The following is a 17593-nucleotide window of genomic DNA, read 5'->3' on the forward strand; positions in this document are numbered from 1 at the left end:
GCAGATGTAGACATTATCTGGCTAGGGGTGTCTATGATACTGATGTTACATCTAGACTTCTGGAATGGGTATGGGGATGCACAGACTCTTATAGCTGCATGTCTCTGACCTGGAACCAGCAGTTCAAGAGAGGTTGTCGGACATGCTGTGCAGAGGGGACAACTTGTTTGGAGAGAAAGTGAATGAGGTCGCTGACCTCATTAAGAAACTTACGAATACGATCCACACTCTCTTTCGACATACTCTGTATTTTCTTCAGCAAGAAGATTTTCGACTGGGTCTAGGTGGTATGCCTACTACTCTCAAATGACCTCCTGCTCGAATACACTCAGGCGACTCGGCCAGTATCCCAGGCGTCACCAGCCTCATCCTTAGAAGTCCCAGTCGGCTCCCCAGTCAATGCAGGGCATGGGCTTTTGACTGGCTCCAGCAGAGCATAGCCACACAAAAAGTATCTGTTCCAGATAGCCTTCCGTTTAGGGGGAGGGAGGCTCATTTTTTTTACCAATACAGCTGGCCCTTTGTAACCTCTGACAGGTGAGTTCTTCAAATAGTCCTTATCAGGTACGCACTGAATTAGTGTCAGAGACCTCCAAATTGCCCACCAAGACTGACTTTCATCAACTCTCAGCACAAGCAGGAACTTGAAGAGGAAATATCTACCCTTCTGCATGCCTGAGCAGTTGAACCCGTACCACCAGGGGAAGAAGGGACGGGATTCTATTCCAGGTACTTCCTTGTGACCAAAAAAAAAAAAGCTCAGGATGCTTTCCCTGGGCACTCTTTTTCCTCTAATTCAGGAAAATGACTGGCTATGCTGTCTGGACTTGAAAGATGCCTATACCCACATTTCGATACTTCCAAGTTACAGGAAGTATCTCAGATTTCGAGTGAGGAAATGCCACTACCAGTATCTTGTTCGTCCTTTTGGCCTGGTGTCTGCACCCAGAGTTTTCACCAAGTGTCTGGCAGTAGACTCAGACTGTGAGTGTATTTATTTCCTTACCTGGACGATTGGCTGATCAAGAGCACATCTCAGGAAGGAGTTGGAGCTACTAGCATTTGTGATCAATTATGCCAAGTTCACCTACACCCAGTTTGTCAATTGGAGTACATAATAGCCCTGCTAGATACAGTGTGAGCTCAGGTCTTCCTTCCTCAAGCAAGAGTGGATACCTTAGTAATGCTTGCCTCGTAGGATCACATCAGCTAGCAAGTTTCAGCTTGGCAAATGTTGAGAGTGATGGACCTCAAGGCCTCCACTGTGCATGTCACTTGAGAGTGTCCCAGTGGACCTCAGCTTCCTAGTGGTCTTAGGTGACAAGGAACCTAATGGATGTCATTCACATACCACCAGAACTGGCCCATACCCTTCTCAGATGGACAATTCGGTCCAATTTAACTCTGGGACTTCCATTCCAAATTCCACCACCTTGGAAGGTGTTGACAATGGGTGCATCCAACCTGGGTTGGGGGTCTCAGGTAGGGCCATCAATAATTAGGGCAATTTGGGCAATAGCTCAGGGCTGGTGGTCCACTCAGGAGGTTCAGTTTCTCATCAGTCTCCTTGAGCTCAGGGCTGTTTGGAATGCTCTAAAGGCTTTCAGAGATCGACTCCAGAACCAAATTGTTCTCATTCAAAGAGACAACCAAGTTGCGATATCCTACATCAACAAGCAGGGGGTATGGGATCCTACTCCTTGTGTCAGAAAGTGGTGGGCATGTGGCGGCGGACTCTACTTCACGGGATGGACCCGTGCCACTTACCTACCTGGCAAGAACAACTGCCTAGCAGACAGATTGAGCAGGATATTGCACCCGCATGAGTGATCTCTAAACATGGGTGTAACCCGGAAGATCTTCCGAGAGTGGGGCACCCCCTCGGTGGATCTTTTCACTATTCATCTCAACAACAAAGTCAGTTCTGCTCCAGTCTTGGGTCACATGGCAGACTAGCATCAGATGCCTTCCTCCTACATTGGGAGGGAGGGTCTTCTGTATGCATATCCTTCCATACCTCTCATAGAGAAGACTTTGCTGAAACTCAGACAAGACCGGGGCACCATGATTCTGATCGCGCCTTAGTGGCCGCTGCAGATCGGGTTTCCTCTTCTTCTGCAGTTGTCCTCCAAAGATCTGTGGCGATTGAACTGTTTTCCAACCCTCATCACACAGAACGAGGATTCCCTTCTGCTTCCCAATCTCCAATCCCTATACCTCGCAGCTTAGATTTTGAGAGCGTAGAATTCTAACCCCTGGGAGTGCCTGAGGGTGTCTCCTGTATCTTTCTGGCTTCCAGAAAAGATTCCAGTAAGAAGTGTCCTCTTAAGTGGAAGAGGTTTGCCGCCTGGTGTGAGGGTTCATCTCAGTGCAATTGGCGCTTACCAATACCGTATAGGAGGCGAGTTCTTCTCTGTACATCCTTTAGTCATTCGCTTCATGAGAGGTTTGTTGCTGACAAAGCCACCTACCAAACCTCCCACTGTGTCATGGGATCTCAACATAGTCTTCACCTAACTGAGGAAAGTTCCTTATGAGCCTCTGGATTCCTGTCATCTGAAGTTTTTGACCTGGAAAGTTGGGTTTCTGGTGGTGGTCACTTCAGCTCGCAGAGTTGGTGAGCTCCAGGCCCTGGTAGCTCATCCATCGTATATTAAATTTCATCACAACAGAGTAGTCCTCCGCATGCACCCTAAGTTCCTTCCTAAGATAGTTTCAGAGTTCTATCTGAACCAGTCAATTGTTCTGCCAACATTTTTCGTAAAACCTCACGCCCATCCTGGCAAAAGTGTAGTGCATGTTTTAGACTGCAAGCGAGCCTTAGTCTTCTATCTGGAGCGGACTCAAGCCCATAGACAGTTCGCCCAGCTTTTCATTTCTTTTGACCCCAACACATTGGGGGTGGCCATGGGCAAACGTATACTTTCAAATTGGATACCAGATTGCATCTCCTTTGCTTATGCCCAGGCTGGGCTGAGTCTTTGAGGGTCAATGTTAGAGCTATGGCTGCATTGATAGCTCACTTGAGATCAGCCTCCAGAGAGGAGATTTGCAGGCTGCAATGTGGTCTTCAGGACACCCGACACAATAGTCGGTTTGGACAGGCAGTTCTGCAGAATTTGTTCAGTGTCTAGAATACAACTACACCCTCCTAGGCCCTGTTTTATTCTGTTCCAGGCTGCACCTACATGGCTAGCAAGTATATAGTTTAAGTTTGAATGAAAATTTAGTCTCAGTGTTTCGAGACTCATTTGTCCAAGCTTTCTTGTTTTTGGTGAGCCTGGTAGCTAGGGATTCCCTGATGTGAGAATAAGAAGGCCTGCTTGTCCTCAGAGAAAGCAAAGATACTAACCTGTAGCCTGGTGTTCTCTGAGGACTGCAGTCCGATTGTTCTCACATACCCTCCCACCTCCCCTAGGAGTTGAATTTTTTTATAGGCCTTTTGCTTTGTCACCTGACAGGAGAATCTGTGCTTGCACGTCAGTTAGAAAGGCACCAGTGCATGTGTGGTGGGACGCTGCTAGAATTTTCTGCTGTGCTCACTAGTCAGCATCTGTACCGGGTTCCATCAAATGACGTCACCCAGATGTAAGAATAATTGGCCTGCTGTCCTCTGAGAACACCAGCTACTGGTAAGTGTCTTTGTTATATCTGCAAGGAATATAAATAAGTGCCAAGGAATGTGGGAATAAAGAATTTAAAAGCCCTGAAAATTATGAGTAGTGTACTTAGATATAAAGTTCTCTGTTACTTTAGGTACATGTTCAGTAAAAAGTGTTAGGTGTTTACACTTAACATGGGTTAACAGACAAAAGTAACTCACTAAAAGTGCAAAGGCTCTGCGGTAACTGTTGGGGGGGTGTCCAGCATTTCCCCTGCAGCTTCCACACAGAAAAGTTACTTTTCAAGCACTGTGAGCCTAGATGCACCTAATGCCACCTATTCATGTTGTTTGATGAACATGCCTTAACTGCACATTTGCCAGTTAGCACATGCTGACCACAATGGTGTCCATGCCTAATCTTTGCCCATACCCCATTCCATCTTGTACGAAGTAGTTAACACACTAGCTGCTTTAACACACGCTAGATGTTAGCACAGGCTAGTGCTAACTGTTAGTGTATGCTAAAACCTGTGTTAACTACTTAGAGCAGGTGTGGGCAACCTGTATATACAGAGGACTGCATGTGTGTCTGTGCTATCCCTAGCAGGCTGCACACAGAAGATTGTCAAATGCACCATATAATTCACTACCTGCATAACTCAATGTGATGATTGAATGAACATAAATTATTGCCAGAATGGTCTGTTACCGTATACTTCTGTCTTTCCAAACAGTTGCTAACACTGTCAAGCAACTCATGTCTCGCTGTTGTATCCTTCAACAGTCCCATTGACAACAAACCACTGGTTAATGGCATTTATGCGGGCCATTTTCTGTGTATGCTTTCCCATGGTCTTCCAGGCCACATAAAATTCAGTGGTGGGCCGAAGCTTGCCCACCTTTGGCTTAGAGCATCTTAGTAAACATGCCCCTTAGTGCACTGAATTGCTTAAGTATAAATCCTTCCCCAAAAAACTGTCAACATGATCATCATGTCAGGATGTGACAAAAAATAGGTTTTAGGTGTTTGCCATTTTGAATGAATGAACTTCTGCTCCTTGATACAGTCTCTGAACCTTTTCTGTGCAGGGATATGGAACTCACCTCATGAATCACCTGAAGGAATACCACATCAAACATACCGTTCTAAATTTCCTCACCTATGCAGATGAATATGCAATTGGTTATTTCAAGAAACAGGTAAGTCTACTTGTTGTATATCACCTTGAGTGAATCTCTTCATAAAGATAGCTAATAAATCCTAATTAATAAATAAATAAAAACAATAACAGTGGATTTTATTTTATGTAGACCCAGAAACACAGAGAGGTTCAAAGCACAAAACAAACAAAAAGCACCAAGAGCCTTCAAAATCAGAGCAAATCTTTAATTCATGGACCCAGCACGGTCTGTGTTGTGCAGCACCTGCATCAGGCGTCATTGAAATAAACAGATGCTGAATACAATAAACCCGATATAGGGCTGTTATGACAACTGAAGGTGTGCCGTCGGGCACTCGGGGTCAGCATTCTCTGAATGAAATGTGTGTATTTATTTTATTTATTAGGATTTATTTACCGCCTTTTTGAAGGAATTCACTCAAGGCGGTGTATAGTAAGAATAGATCAAACATGAGCAATAGACAGACAATTACTGCAGTAAAAATATTCAAAAACAATACAAAGTATAGCATGATATACTATTTACAATGTCAATACAATACGTAATAGGACATTATAGGTGATAGCGAAGGGTAAAGCAAAGATGTAACATATAGAAGGGTAAGAAAGTAGGAAAAGTTAGAAAGTAAGGTGATTGATTTAAAGAAAGTTGCACATGTAGGTGTGTAGAATCTGAGGCTTAGTATGTAACTGTGATAGGGGTACATATGGGTGGGCCATTGGGCTTGTCACCAAGTGATGGTACAACATAGAATACTATCAGTTGTGTGCATTGCATGGTGCACTTAGACGCATCAACTTACACCAGCCATTGACCTGTTGTACATGGGTGCACCTAATTTGTGGTACCTAAGTGCCATTATAAAATTGGCATTCAACATGTCCCATTGCGGCACCTACATCTTGGCACCAAATTATGGAATGGCTCCCTACATGTATAGCAGTGAGATTTGCACTAGATGATGGGCAACTTGCCCTTCATTGTCTCATTGCAGCAAGATTTCCCCCATCCACTGTCCGGTCCATCCTTTTCACTATACCGCCCCTCCTTTTGTATTGTATAGTAAATAAACCATAGTACTCTCTATTACTTTAATGATATAATTGTCCCCATTGTAACCTAAGCATCCCTTTGTTTCCCTCTCCCCTTTTCAACTCAACTATATTTGATTTGTGCACCGCATACATAACTTTTTTATTTGCAGCATATTAAATAAATTTGAACTATGAAATTTTCCTAACTTTTTATACCTAACAACTTTTTCAGGCCCATCTGAATTCTGTCTGGTTGTCTTTATCTGTCATTTAATTTCATTCCATATTCTTGTGCCCTTTCTTTGGTTTGTAGTTCTCCCCTCACAAATATATCTTCATCCTTATCTGTTGCCTGTCCCTAACCACTATCCTTCTTTTTTTCTCTTCCTCTATTTTCACCTCTCCCCTTTTCCCCATAACTCATTCCCTACTTCTGTTTCCCTTTCTCCATCTCCTGCACCTTTCCTAACCTCACTCTCTCCCCTCTGCAATTTTTCGCTCCTTTTTTCTGTTCATTCCTTATTCCTTAGTCTTCTCATTCTCTTTCTCATTTTCCATAACCATTTTTTTCCTCCTTACCCTTCAGTCTATGTGACCAGGATCACCACCCTCTCCTGTCACTTTTGTGGACTTCTGTCCATAGTTCTATTCTTCTGTCTTCCATCCATCCTCTGTGCTGTTCTCTTCTTCCATCTTCCTTTCCAGGTTCCTCTCCTTTCCCTTCCCTTCCTTTTCAGTGTTTCTTCTCCCCCCACTGTTGTAGTACTGTAAATCACCTGGACTGGATGGCATACATCCAAGGGTACTCAAAGAACTCAAGCATGACATTGCTGATCTGTTGTTAGAAATATGTAACCTGTCGTTAAAACCATCTGTAGTACCTGAAGTTTGGAGGATGGCCAGTGTGACGCAGATTTTTAAAAAGAGTTCCAGGGCTGATCGGGAAATTACAGACCGGTAAGCCAGACATCAATGCCAGAAAAAATAGTGGAAACTATTATAAAGAATGAAATTATGGAACACATAGTCAAATATGGTTTAATGGGACAGAGTCAGCATGGGTTCAGCCAAAGGAAGTCTTGCCTCACCAATTTGCTTCATTTCTTTGAAAGCGTGAATAAACATGAGGATAAAGGTGAGCCGGTTGATGTAGTGTATCTAGATTTTCAGAAAGCTTTTGATGAAGTTCCTCATGAGAGACTCCTGAGAAAATTAAAGAGCCATGAGTAGGAGGTAATGTCTAGGTTAAATGATCATTTCTCTCAATGGTGGAGGGTGAACAGTGGAGTGCCGCAGGGATCAGTACTGGGACCGGTACTATTTAACATATTTATAAATGATACGGAAATCGGAACAAGTGAGATGATTACATTTGCAGATGACACAAAACTATTCAAGGTTGTTAAAGCACGTACGTACTGTGAAATATTGCAGGAAGACCTTAGGAAATTGGAAGACACAGGGCATCCAAATGACAGATGAAATTTAATGTGGACAAATGCAAGGTGATGCACATTGGAAAGAATAATCCAAATCATAGTTACCTAATGCTAGGGTCCACCTTTCGGGGTCAGCAACCAAAAAAAAAGATCTAGGGATTGTTGTAGATAGTATGCTGAAATCTTCTGCTCAGTGTGTGGCGGGGGCGGCCAAAAAAGCAAACAGGATGCTAGGAATTCTCTGAGGACAAGCAGGCTGAATAATCCTCACAAGTGGGTCGGCGATCCAAATAGCAAAAATCTTTGCTAGAGCCTTCTGAGCGTGACACGCGTCCGACTACGCTTGCACAGAGTACCTTGCCATGCTCCTCAGTTATTTTTCTGCATGAGGAGTGGCAGTTATTACTTATCTAGCTCTGCTTTTTCGCCCAGGAAAGCCTTCAGTGTCTTCATTTTTTTGGCGTTTCACCTTTATTTTCCTTTTATTGCTTTGTTTTAAAAAAACATTTTTTAACTTCCTTTTATTTTCTTAGTGGTGTATACAGTGCCTTGGGCCCAACCATAGCTCAGCTCATTGTACCCTTTGTCTTCGTATAAAGAAAAGGACTCAACTGGCTCGAGAAGCCCAGCAAGAGAAACTTTTTGGTGCTTGATCCAGTCCTTTGGCATCAAAGTCAACGTCGTCATCGAGGGAAGCTTCGATGTCAGGAGTGGAGGTAGGCATGGCTGCTGAGAGACCAAGACACACTGGGAACAGCGAGGCATTGAGTGGGTCTCCACCTGCCTCGAGACCTCCTGCTATGCAGGCCCCTCGGGACTGTCCATCGGACCCAACCCCAAGGAGACGTGGAGATTCGACGTCGTCCTCGTCGGCACTGAGGAGCCTCGGTGAGGTGCATCATGCAAAGGCTAAGAAGCACTTCCACCGTTCTCCCTCGACACACGGTGCTGGGAGCTCCTGGGCGCCAAGGGCATCAACACCCGAGAAGTGTCGACTCCGGGAGGACCGTTCCCCCTCCATACAAGATGTGCCGACACGTCGGTCTCTCAGCAGTCCAGTTCCTGCTCCCGAGCCCTAGGCAACTCTGCCACAGACTGCTCCACCGGCCCCACAGACTTTCCCGATAGAGGCTCTCAACGAGCGGATCCAGGCCTTGCTTCCAGAGCTTCTGGAAGGACTACTGCGCCAACACTGCATCTGTGTCGGGGGTGCTTGTGCCTACCTTTCGGTCTGCTGCAGCTGTGTCTGGCCTTCCACCCGCGGTGCAGTCTCCGAGTTCAGCATCGCTTGTGGCTACGGTATCGGCTGCCACCTAGGTCGGCTCCCCTTTGACGTCAGTGGGGGAAGCCTTGCCGCATTCTATGCGGGAGTCGGCCCCTCAACATCGCCATCGAGACCATGGGTCTTCGGTGTCAAGGCGGGTTCGGTCTCAGAAGTCACTGAGGGAAGTGCTTTCTGACACCGAGGAAGAACGCTCATGGGAGTCAGAGAAAGATCCCAGGCACTTCTCCTCAGATGAGTTCTTTGGGATTCTCTCTGAACGTTCCCCCTCCACCTGAAAAGAGACTGTCTCCTCCTAAGAGCCTCTCCTTCTCATCTTTTGTGCGGGGAAATTGCTTAGGCCATTCCATTCCCCGTAGACGTGGAGGATGAGCCCAGGGCTGAGATGCTTGAGGTCTTGGATTTCACCTCTCCACCTAGAGAGGCAGTAACAGCTCCTTTGCGTAGGGTAATCAAGGAAGTCCTTATGCGAAACTGGGCGTCCCCTCTGTCCCCATAGTCCCGAAGAAGATAGATTCTCAGTATCGGATCCACGGGGAGCCTGGGTTGATGAGGTCTCAGTTACCCCACAACTCCATTGTGGTGGACTCCACCCTCAAAAGAGCCAAGAGTTCTAGGGACTATGCTTCGGCGCCTCCAGGCAGAGAAGCTAGGACCTTGGATTCTTTTGGGAGGAAAATGTATGAGGCCACCATTCGTGTTACTCGTATACAGTCATACCAACTCTTCACGAGCATCCACTTGCGGAACTCGGTGTGACAGCTGTCTACTTTGGTCGATGCCCTCCTTCCAGAGCAGGCCGAACCTTTTCGCCAGCTGGTCAAGCAGCAGAAGGCGTGTTGTAAATTCTTGGCCAGGGGTGCATACAACATCTTTGATGTAGCATCCAGGATCTCTGGTCAAGGTATAGCAATGCGCAGACTCTTATGGCTGCGTGTTTCTGACCTGGATCATTTGGTCCAGCAGATGATTGTGGATGTTCCTTGCTGGGGGGATAATCTTTTCGGAGAGAAGGTGGAAGATTTAGTTGACCAGATCAAGAAGCATACTGATGCTATGACTTCTCTCTCCCACCGCTTTCCTTCTGCTTCCACCTCCTCAACTAGGAGGTATTTTGGTGGGTCACGGAGTGCTCCCTGTTCCTATTCTAGGAGTAGGTACACTCCGGCATCTTGCCAGCCTACTCGGGCTCAGCCCCAGCGCGCTTGTTCCTGTCAACAGCGTTTGCCCAAGGCCCCAACTGCTCCCCAGCAAAAGCAAGGGATGGGCTTTTGACTAGCACCAGGAGAGCATAGCTGCAATAAAAGTGCCCGTACACAACTAAGAGGTACAAAACCTATCTGGCAGTTTGTTGAGTCCCAGGGGGCGTAGCCTCATTCTTAATAATCTACGACTTGTTAATGACAGATAAAGCCCACATTAGGAGATAGAAGGCCTAGGTATTGGCAGCTTTTGGAAGAGGAGGAGGGAGGGATGGGGGTAGAGGCTTGGTCTCTGGAGACGGGGGGTGGGTTGTTATGTGGTACCAAATTAATATGTTGAATGTAATAGGGGTAGGTGGGAAGGGCTGTGGGAGGGGGTAGGGGGGGAAAGGTGTTACGGTATAAAATATTTGATTATATAACAACGATGGGTGGGTTAATATGGGAAGTTATAAATTAAAAAATTGTTGAAATGGGAGGTAGGGAGGGAGGAAAATATTGATGGTGAAATCGATAGATCTTTTAGTTTGGCTTGTTAGTAAGGTGACATCAGGCTGTACACTGAATATGTTGAATGTTATATATGTTGTACATTTTTTAACACCATCAATAAACATAAAAGTGTCCGTGCCGGACGACTTGCCAGTTGGGGGGAGGTTAATGTTTTTTCACCAAAGGTGGCCTCTCAAAACCTCTGACTGGTGGGTTCTTCAAATAGTCCAGTTAGGATACACCCTCAGTCTGGAATCCAAACCTCCAAATTGCCCACCAAGAGCTCATTCGTTCAGCTCTCTGCACAGGCAGGTACTTGCAGAGGAACTCTCCGCCATTCTGAAGGGTCATGTGGTCAATCCCGTTCCACCAGGGGAATAAGGGCTGGGATTCTATTCCAGGTACTTCCTTGTGCAGAAGAAAACGGATGCGCCGCATCCTAGACCTAAGGTCCCTGAACAAATTCCTGGTCCGAGAAAAGTTCAGGAAGGTTTCCCTGGGCACCCTTCTTCCTATGATTCAGGAAAACGATTGGCTATGCTCTCTTTACTTAAAGGATGTTTACACTGATATTCCAATGCTTCCAGCTCACAGTAAGTATCTTCAATTTCGGCTGGGAATGCAGCACTTCCAGTACCGCATGCTCCCCTTTGGCCTAGCGTCAGCTCCCAGAGTGTTCACAAAATGCCTAGCAGTAGTTGCAGCGTCGCTACGCAGGCTGGGAGTGCATGTGTTCCCTTATCTCAACGATTGGCTGGTGAAGAGCACCTCGGAGACCGGTGATCGGGAGTCCATGCGGAAGACTATTCAGATGCTGGAACTACTAGGGTTCATAATAAATTACCCCAAGTCCCATCTCACTCTGGTTCAGAAATTGGAGTTCATTGGAGCATTGCTCGACACAAGAATAGTTCGAGTCTATCTTCCTGAGGCGCGGGCAGACAATCTTCTGTCCCTAGTGTCCAAGGTTTGAGCATCTCAGCAAGTCACAGCTCAGCAGATGTTGAGACTCTTGTGGCACATGGCCTCCACAGATCATGTTACACCCATGGCACATCTGCATGTGAGATCTGCTCAATGGACCCTAGCTTCTCAGTGGTATCAGGCCATGGGGAATCTAGAAGATGTCATCCATGTGTCCACCGACTTTGCACATTCTCTTCAATTTGACCATGGGACGTCCATTCCAAATTCCTGAGCTGCAGAAAGTGCTGACGACAGATGTATCTCTCCTGGGGTGGGGGGCTCATGTAGATGGGTTTCACACTCAGGGAGCCTGGTCCCCCCAGGAAACATCAGATCAACCTCCTGGAGCTCCGAGTGATCTGGAACACTCTAAAGGCTTTCAGAGATCAGCTATCCAACCAAATTACGTTAATTCAAACAGACAATCAGGTTGCAATGTACTACACCAACAAGCAGGGGGGCACCGGATTTCGCCCTCTGTGTCGGGAAGCCATCCAGATGTGACTTTGGGTGCGTCGTTACGGCATGTTTCTCCAAGCCACTTATCTGGCATGTGTAAACAACTGTCTGGCCGACAGGCTGAGCAGTCTAGTTCAACTTCATGAGTGGTCGCTGAATATAGACGTAGCCCACAAGATCTTCCAAGCGTGGGGCACCCCTTCGGTGGGTCTCTTTGCCACTCAACTAAACCACAAGGTCCCTCAGTTCTGTTCCAGACTTCAGGCCCACGGCAGACAGGCGTCAGATGCCTTTCTCCTACATTGGGGAACAGGCCTTCTGTATTCGTATCTTCCCATACCTCTGGTGGGGAAGACTTTGCTGAAACTCAAGCAAGACTTCATAACCATGATCCTGATTGCGCCCTCTTTGGTTCCCTCTTCTTCTGGAGTTGTCCTCCGAGGAACCGTGGAGATTGGATGAGGGGTCGCTTCTCATCCCAACCTCCAGTCTCTGGCTCTCACGGCCTGGATGTTGAGAGCCTAGTATTTGCTTCCTTATGTCTTTCAGAAGGTGTCTCCGGGGTCGTGCTGGCTTCAAGGAAGGATTCCAAGAAGAGGTGTTATTCTTTTAAATGGAGGAGGTTTTCTGTCTGGTGTGACAGCAAGGCCCTAGATCCCCTTTCTTGTCCCACACAGACCCTGCTTGAATACCTTCTGCACTTATCAGAGTCTGGTCTCAAGACCAACTCCTTAAGGGTTCACTTCAGTGCAATTAGTGCTTATCAGCGTGTAGAAGGTAAGCCTATCTCTGGACAGCCTTTAGTTGTTTGCTTCATGAGAGATTTGCTCTTGTCAAAGCCCCCAGTCAGACCTCCACAAGTATCATGGGATCTCAACGTTGTTCTCACCTAGCTGATGAAAGCTCCTTTTGAACCACTGAATTCCTGCCATCTGACCTGGAAGGTCGTTTTCTTGATGGCTGTTACTTCAGCTTGTTGGGTCAGCCTTAGTAGTGGATGGTCTCTTCCCCACGGATAAAGGAAACATCTTACTTCTCTACCTAAAGATACTAAGAAAAACACAATGGACCTAACCAACTATCGCCCAGTAGCATCTATCCCGCTCATAACCAAACTCATGGAGGGTATAGTGACGAAACAACTCACTGAACACCTAGATAAACACTCAATTCTGCACGAGTCCCAATCAGGATTTCGGTCGAATCACAGCACTGAAACTGTTCTAGTGTTTGCAATGAACTCATTCAAACAAGCAAATGCAACATACTCCTCCTACAATTTGACATGTCCAGTGCCTTTGACATGGTCAATCATGGAATACTACTACATATACTAGAATACTTTGGAATATGAGGTATTTATTTATTTATTTATTTATTACTTGTATCCTGCACTTTCCCACTAAAAGCAGGCTCAATGCGGCTTACATAGTAATAGGTAACACAGAAGTTTGTTATGTAAAGTAGGAAATTAAGTATAACATAATAGAAGGATGGATGGGTAGTAAATGGATGGGTAGGTAGAGACAGGTGATAGAGGAGGGTAAGGTGGGAGATAGATTCTGGGTCAATGTCATTTTCTCTTCAGTATATGTAAGGTAGATGGGTTCATGAGATTAATCTGGGTCTTTTGGGTAGGCTTGTTTGAATAGATGGGTCTTTAGTGCTTTTCTGAATGGTAGGTGGTCATGGATTGCTCGGATAGGCCTAGGGAGAGCGTTCCATAGACGGCTGCCCAGGAAGGAGAAATTGGATCCATAATAAGTTTTGTACTTGAGACCTTTACAGCTGGGGTAGTGCAGGTTGAGGTACTTTCGTGAGGATACAGACATGTTTCTTGCTGGAAGGTCGACCAGATTTATCATATAGTTCGGAGATTCTCCATGTATTATCTTGTGGATACAGTTCTCAAATGGTTCAGAGGATTCCTGACTACAAGATCATACCAAGTAACAACGAACGTGGACATATCAGCCCCATGAATACCTGATTGTGGAGTCCCTCAAGGATCCCCCCTCTCACCAAAACCTCTTTAACCTAATGATGATACCTTTAGCCAAATTACTAGCCAATCAAAACCTCAACCCTTACATATAAGCAGACGATGTCGCGATTTATATCCCGTTTAAACACGATCTAACTGAGATCACCAACGAGATCAACCAAAGCCTCCAAATCATGCACTCCTGGGCGGATGCATTCCAGCTAAAACTTAATGCAGAAAAAACACAATGTCTTGTACTCACCTCACAACATAACACAAACAACTTCACCACTATAACCACACCATACTGTTCTCTTCCCATCTCACAAAATCTGAAAATTCTCGGAGTTACCATTGATCGTAACCTCACACTCGATGCCCACGTGAAGAATACGACGAAAAAGATATTCCACTCCATGTGGAAACTCAAAAGAGTAAAACCTTACCTGGACTACTGCAATGCACTGTACGCTGGATGCAAAGAACAGAATATCAAAAAACTCCAAACAGCCCAAAATACCGCTGCCAGACTCATATTTGGAAAAACTAAATATGAAAGTGCAAAACCCCTAAGAGAGAAACTTCACTGGCTCCCACTTAAGGAACGCATCGCGTTCAAGATCTGCACGATTGTTCACAAAATCATCCACGCAGACGCCCCAACCTATATGCTAAACCTCGTGGACCTGCCTCACAGAAATGCCAAAAGATCATCCCACAAATTTCTGAATCTACACTTCCCCAGCTGTAAAGGACTAAAATACAAGCTGATGCATTCAACTACCTTCTCTTACATGAGCACGCAGTTGTGGAATGCATTACCTACTACCTTGAAAACTATTGACGAACTAACCAACTTTCGTAAATCTCTGAAGACATATCTCTTCAACAAAGCCTACAAAGAAAACCCACAACCTTACTAAATCACCTCGCCAGCCTACTCAGCTATGAACATCTACTTTCTATACCTATCCGCCTAAATCTTCTCTTCTTTCCCTTATTTAATATTTTCACATCACTAATTGTATCTGACATCCTGGAATGACAAAGCCATAACAGGACTCTGTAAGCCACATTGAGCCTGCAAATAGGTGGGAAAATGTGGGATACAAATGCAATAAATAAATAAATCTTACACTAAGTTTCATCATAACAGAGTAGATCTCCGCACACACCCTAAGTTCCTGCCGAAGGTGGTGTTGGAGTTCCATCTGAACCAGTCGATTGCTTGCCAACATTTTTTCCCCATCCTCATGTCCACCCTGGCGAAATCATCTTGTACACCTTGGACTGCAAGAGAGCATTGGCCTTGTACATGGAGCGGACGAAGCCCTTCAGACAGTCCGTTGCTTTTGAGGGGAGTCGCCATCGGTAAACGCACCATCTCCAATTAGCTAGCAGATTGCATTTCCTTCACTTATGCCTAAGCTGGACTGACTCTGGAGGACCATGTCATGGCTCATAATGTCAGAGCCATTGCTATGTCAGTGGCTCACTTAAAGTCAGCCTCCATTGAAGAGATTTGCAAAGCTGCAACATATTAAGTGGCTCGTTTACTATGTTATATTATGATTTAGAGATATCGTTTTAGGAACAAGCTTGTTTACAGAAGCAGTAGCTGACTTGAGTAGGCTAGGTTGTGTGCCATTAACGTTTCAGAGGGGTCACTATTTCTTGCTTGAAAGGCTGTGTGAAATGTATGACTGAAGAGAGAGCCCAAGGGAAATACATTAATAGCTAATTCATAATTGTTTCAGTAATTGTGCTGACAGAGTATTGCTTGAAATGCTAATGAGAGTATTGATGAAATTCTTTTCTGCTACAGGGTTTCTCCAAAGACATAAAGGTACCAAAAGCAAAATATGTGGGCTACATCAAAGATTATGAAGGGGCTACCTTAATGGGCTGTGAGCTAAATCCAAGGATACCCTATACCGAGTTTTCTGTCATTATTAAAAAACAAAAGGAGGTAAGTAATACTGAACCTTGTGGGAAAGTTAAATGATAGAAATTTACTTAAATGTCTTGTTAGTGTCAGATAAAAATGAATCCTTTTCTGTTGTAAAAGGAATGTTTGTTGCTTGAATCACTGTAGATGTAGACTTAGAAAAGCCCTTTTTATATTAAAAGTCAGCTCAGACTTTTGTGGAAAAGTGAGAACTGAAACTGTAAGATAAATTTGCCACATGTTGGGTACCTGTTACTGAATAAGAGGAGTGCAGCCTGTTCATTTCAAGGGTGCAGTCTCTCTCAACTTGCTACACATTCATTTCCATACACAGCTGTGTTTGAACGTGTCAAGTTTGATGTTTGCCAAATTTTCCCTTTGTAAAGAGAGAAATAAGGAATATTTGATAAGTAGAAAATATCATGCAGGCAAGGGTCAGCACTGGAGTGCATGACTCATACTCTGAAATAGAGAATGACACAGGGATGGGATGAGGATAGATTCCACGGTGCGGGGATGGGGACAGAGCCGTGAGGACAGGGACAAACTTTGTCCCCGTGTGATTTTCTACTTTGAAGCCTGTTAATGAACTGCTTTGTCCCTGTGTCATTCTCTGCTCTGAAGGTGCCAAAGAGATAAGTGAAATGTGGCTATCTGGCTTGAGAATGTAAGCCAGAATGCCACAAGATGGAAGGGGGATGAGATTTGATATACCTCCTTTCTCTGGTTACAGTCCAAGTGGTTTACATATTATATACAGGTACTTATTTTGTACCTGGGGCAGTGGAGGGTTAAGTGACTTGTCAGAAGGAACTGCAGTGGGAATTGAACCCAGTTCTCCTGGTTCTCAGGCCACTGCACTAACCACTAGACTGATTGAGAAGACCGTATCTTATGTATTCAATCTGGTGCATACATTCCAGGGAACGCAACCTCACAAGGGGAATCTGCACTTCATGGGCAAACTTTTCATTTTTATTAGGATGCTGTTCCTTGAAGTGGAGGAGTAGCCTAGTGGTTAGTGCAGTGGACTTTGATCCTGGGCAACTGAGTTTGATTCCCGCTGCAGCTCCTTCTGACTCTGGGCAAGTCACTTAACCCTCCATTGCCCCTGGTACAAAATAAGTACCTGAATATATGTAAACCGCTTTGAATGTAGTTGCAAAAACCTCAGAAAGGCGGTATATCAAATCCCATTTCCCTTTCCCTTGTGTAATTCTGAACTGTGTACACACATGCCCTTTTTTATGTAGTGAAGGACTGCTTCTGAAATATGTCAGTCATTTGGAGTAGACAGCGTTAAGCTGTCAATCATGCCACCTATATACCTGATTGGGGGCCGGATATTGAGCCCCCATCCTAGTCTTGTCATAAACACGAGAGATACACTAGGTAACTGTAATTATATTTCTCCGAGGACAAGCAGGCTGCTTGTTCTCACTGATGGGTGACGTCCACGGCAGCCCCTCCAATCGGAATCTTCCTAGCAAAGTCCTTTGCTAGCCCTCGCGCGCGCGCCCGTCTTCCCGCCCGAAACCGGCTCGAGCCGGCCAGTCTTCTTTCGTCCGCACTCGGTACGGCTGTGTTTTTGTCGTGTCGAGCCCCGGAGAGTCGACCTCGCGCGTCCGTTTTAAAATAGACTTGTTTTTTCTTCGGAAAAGTTCTAACTTTGTTCGGGAAGTGCTCCGGAAACCCCCTTGGGTTTTGTTTGCCCCTTCCCGTGTTTCCAGTTTTCGCCCCGGTAAGTTTTCTTTCGTCGTCGGGGTAGGCCTCTTTTCGGCCTCGGTCGAGATTTTTCTCCCTTAAAGTTTTGGTGCTCCAAATTCGTCATTTCGGATTTTGATTTCGCCGGCGTGATTTTTCCGCCCATGACATCGAAGCCTTCCAGCGGCTTCAAGAAGTGCACCCAGTGCGCCCGGGTAATCTCGCTCACTGATAGGCACTCTTCGTGTCTTCAGTGTCTGGGGGCCGAGCACCGTCCTCAGAACTGTAGTCTGTGTT

The 17593-nt window shown here is 45.5% G+C and overlaps 1 protein-coding gene across 3 annotated transcripts in view; it reads left to right on the plus strand.

Moving 5' to 3' along the window:
- KAT2B (lysine acetyltransferase 2B) overlaps window positions 1-17593 on the plus strand; it is a 341159-nt gene that overhangs the window by 271696 nt on the left and 51870 nt on the right. For all 3 annotated transcript variants that reach the window (XM_030202748.1, XM_030202756.1, XM_030202763.1), the window contains exons 12-13: window positions 4694-4804; window positions 15470-15613. In XM_030202748.1, the coding sequence (XP_030058608.1) occupies window positions 4694-4804; window positions 15470-15613 (255 nt within the window). The remainder of the gene's footprint in view (window positions 1-4693; window positions 4805-15469; window positions 15614-17593) is intronic.

Source organism: Microcaecilia unicolor, chromosome 1 (genome assembly GCF_901765095.1).
Source record: "Microcaecilia unicolor chromosome 1, aMicUni1.1, whole genome shotgun sequence".
NCBI classification, from domain to species: Eukaryota; Metazoa; Chordata; class Amphibia; order Gymnophiona; family Siphonopidae; genus Microcaecilia; species Microcaecilia unicolor.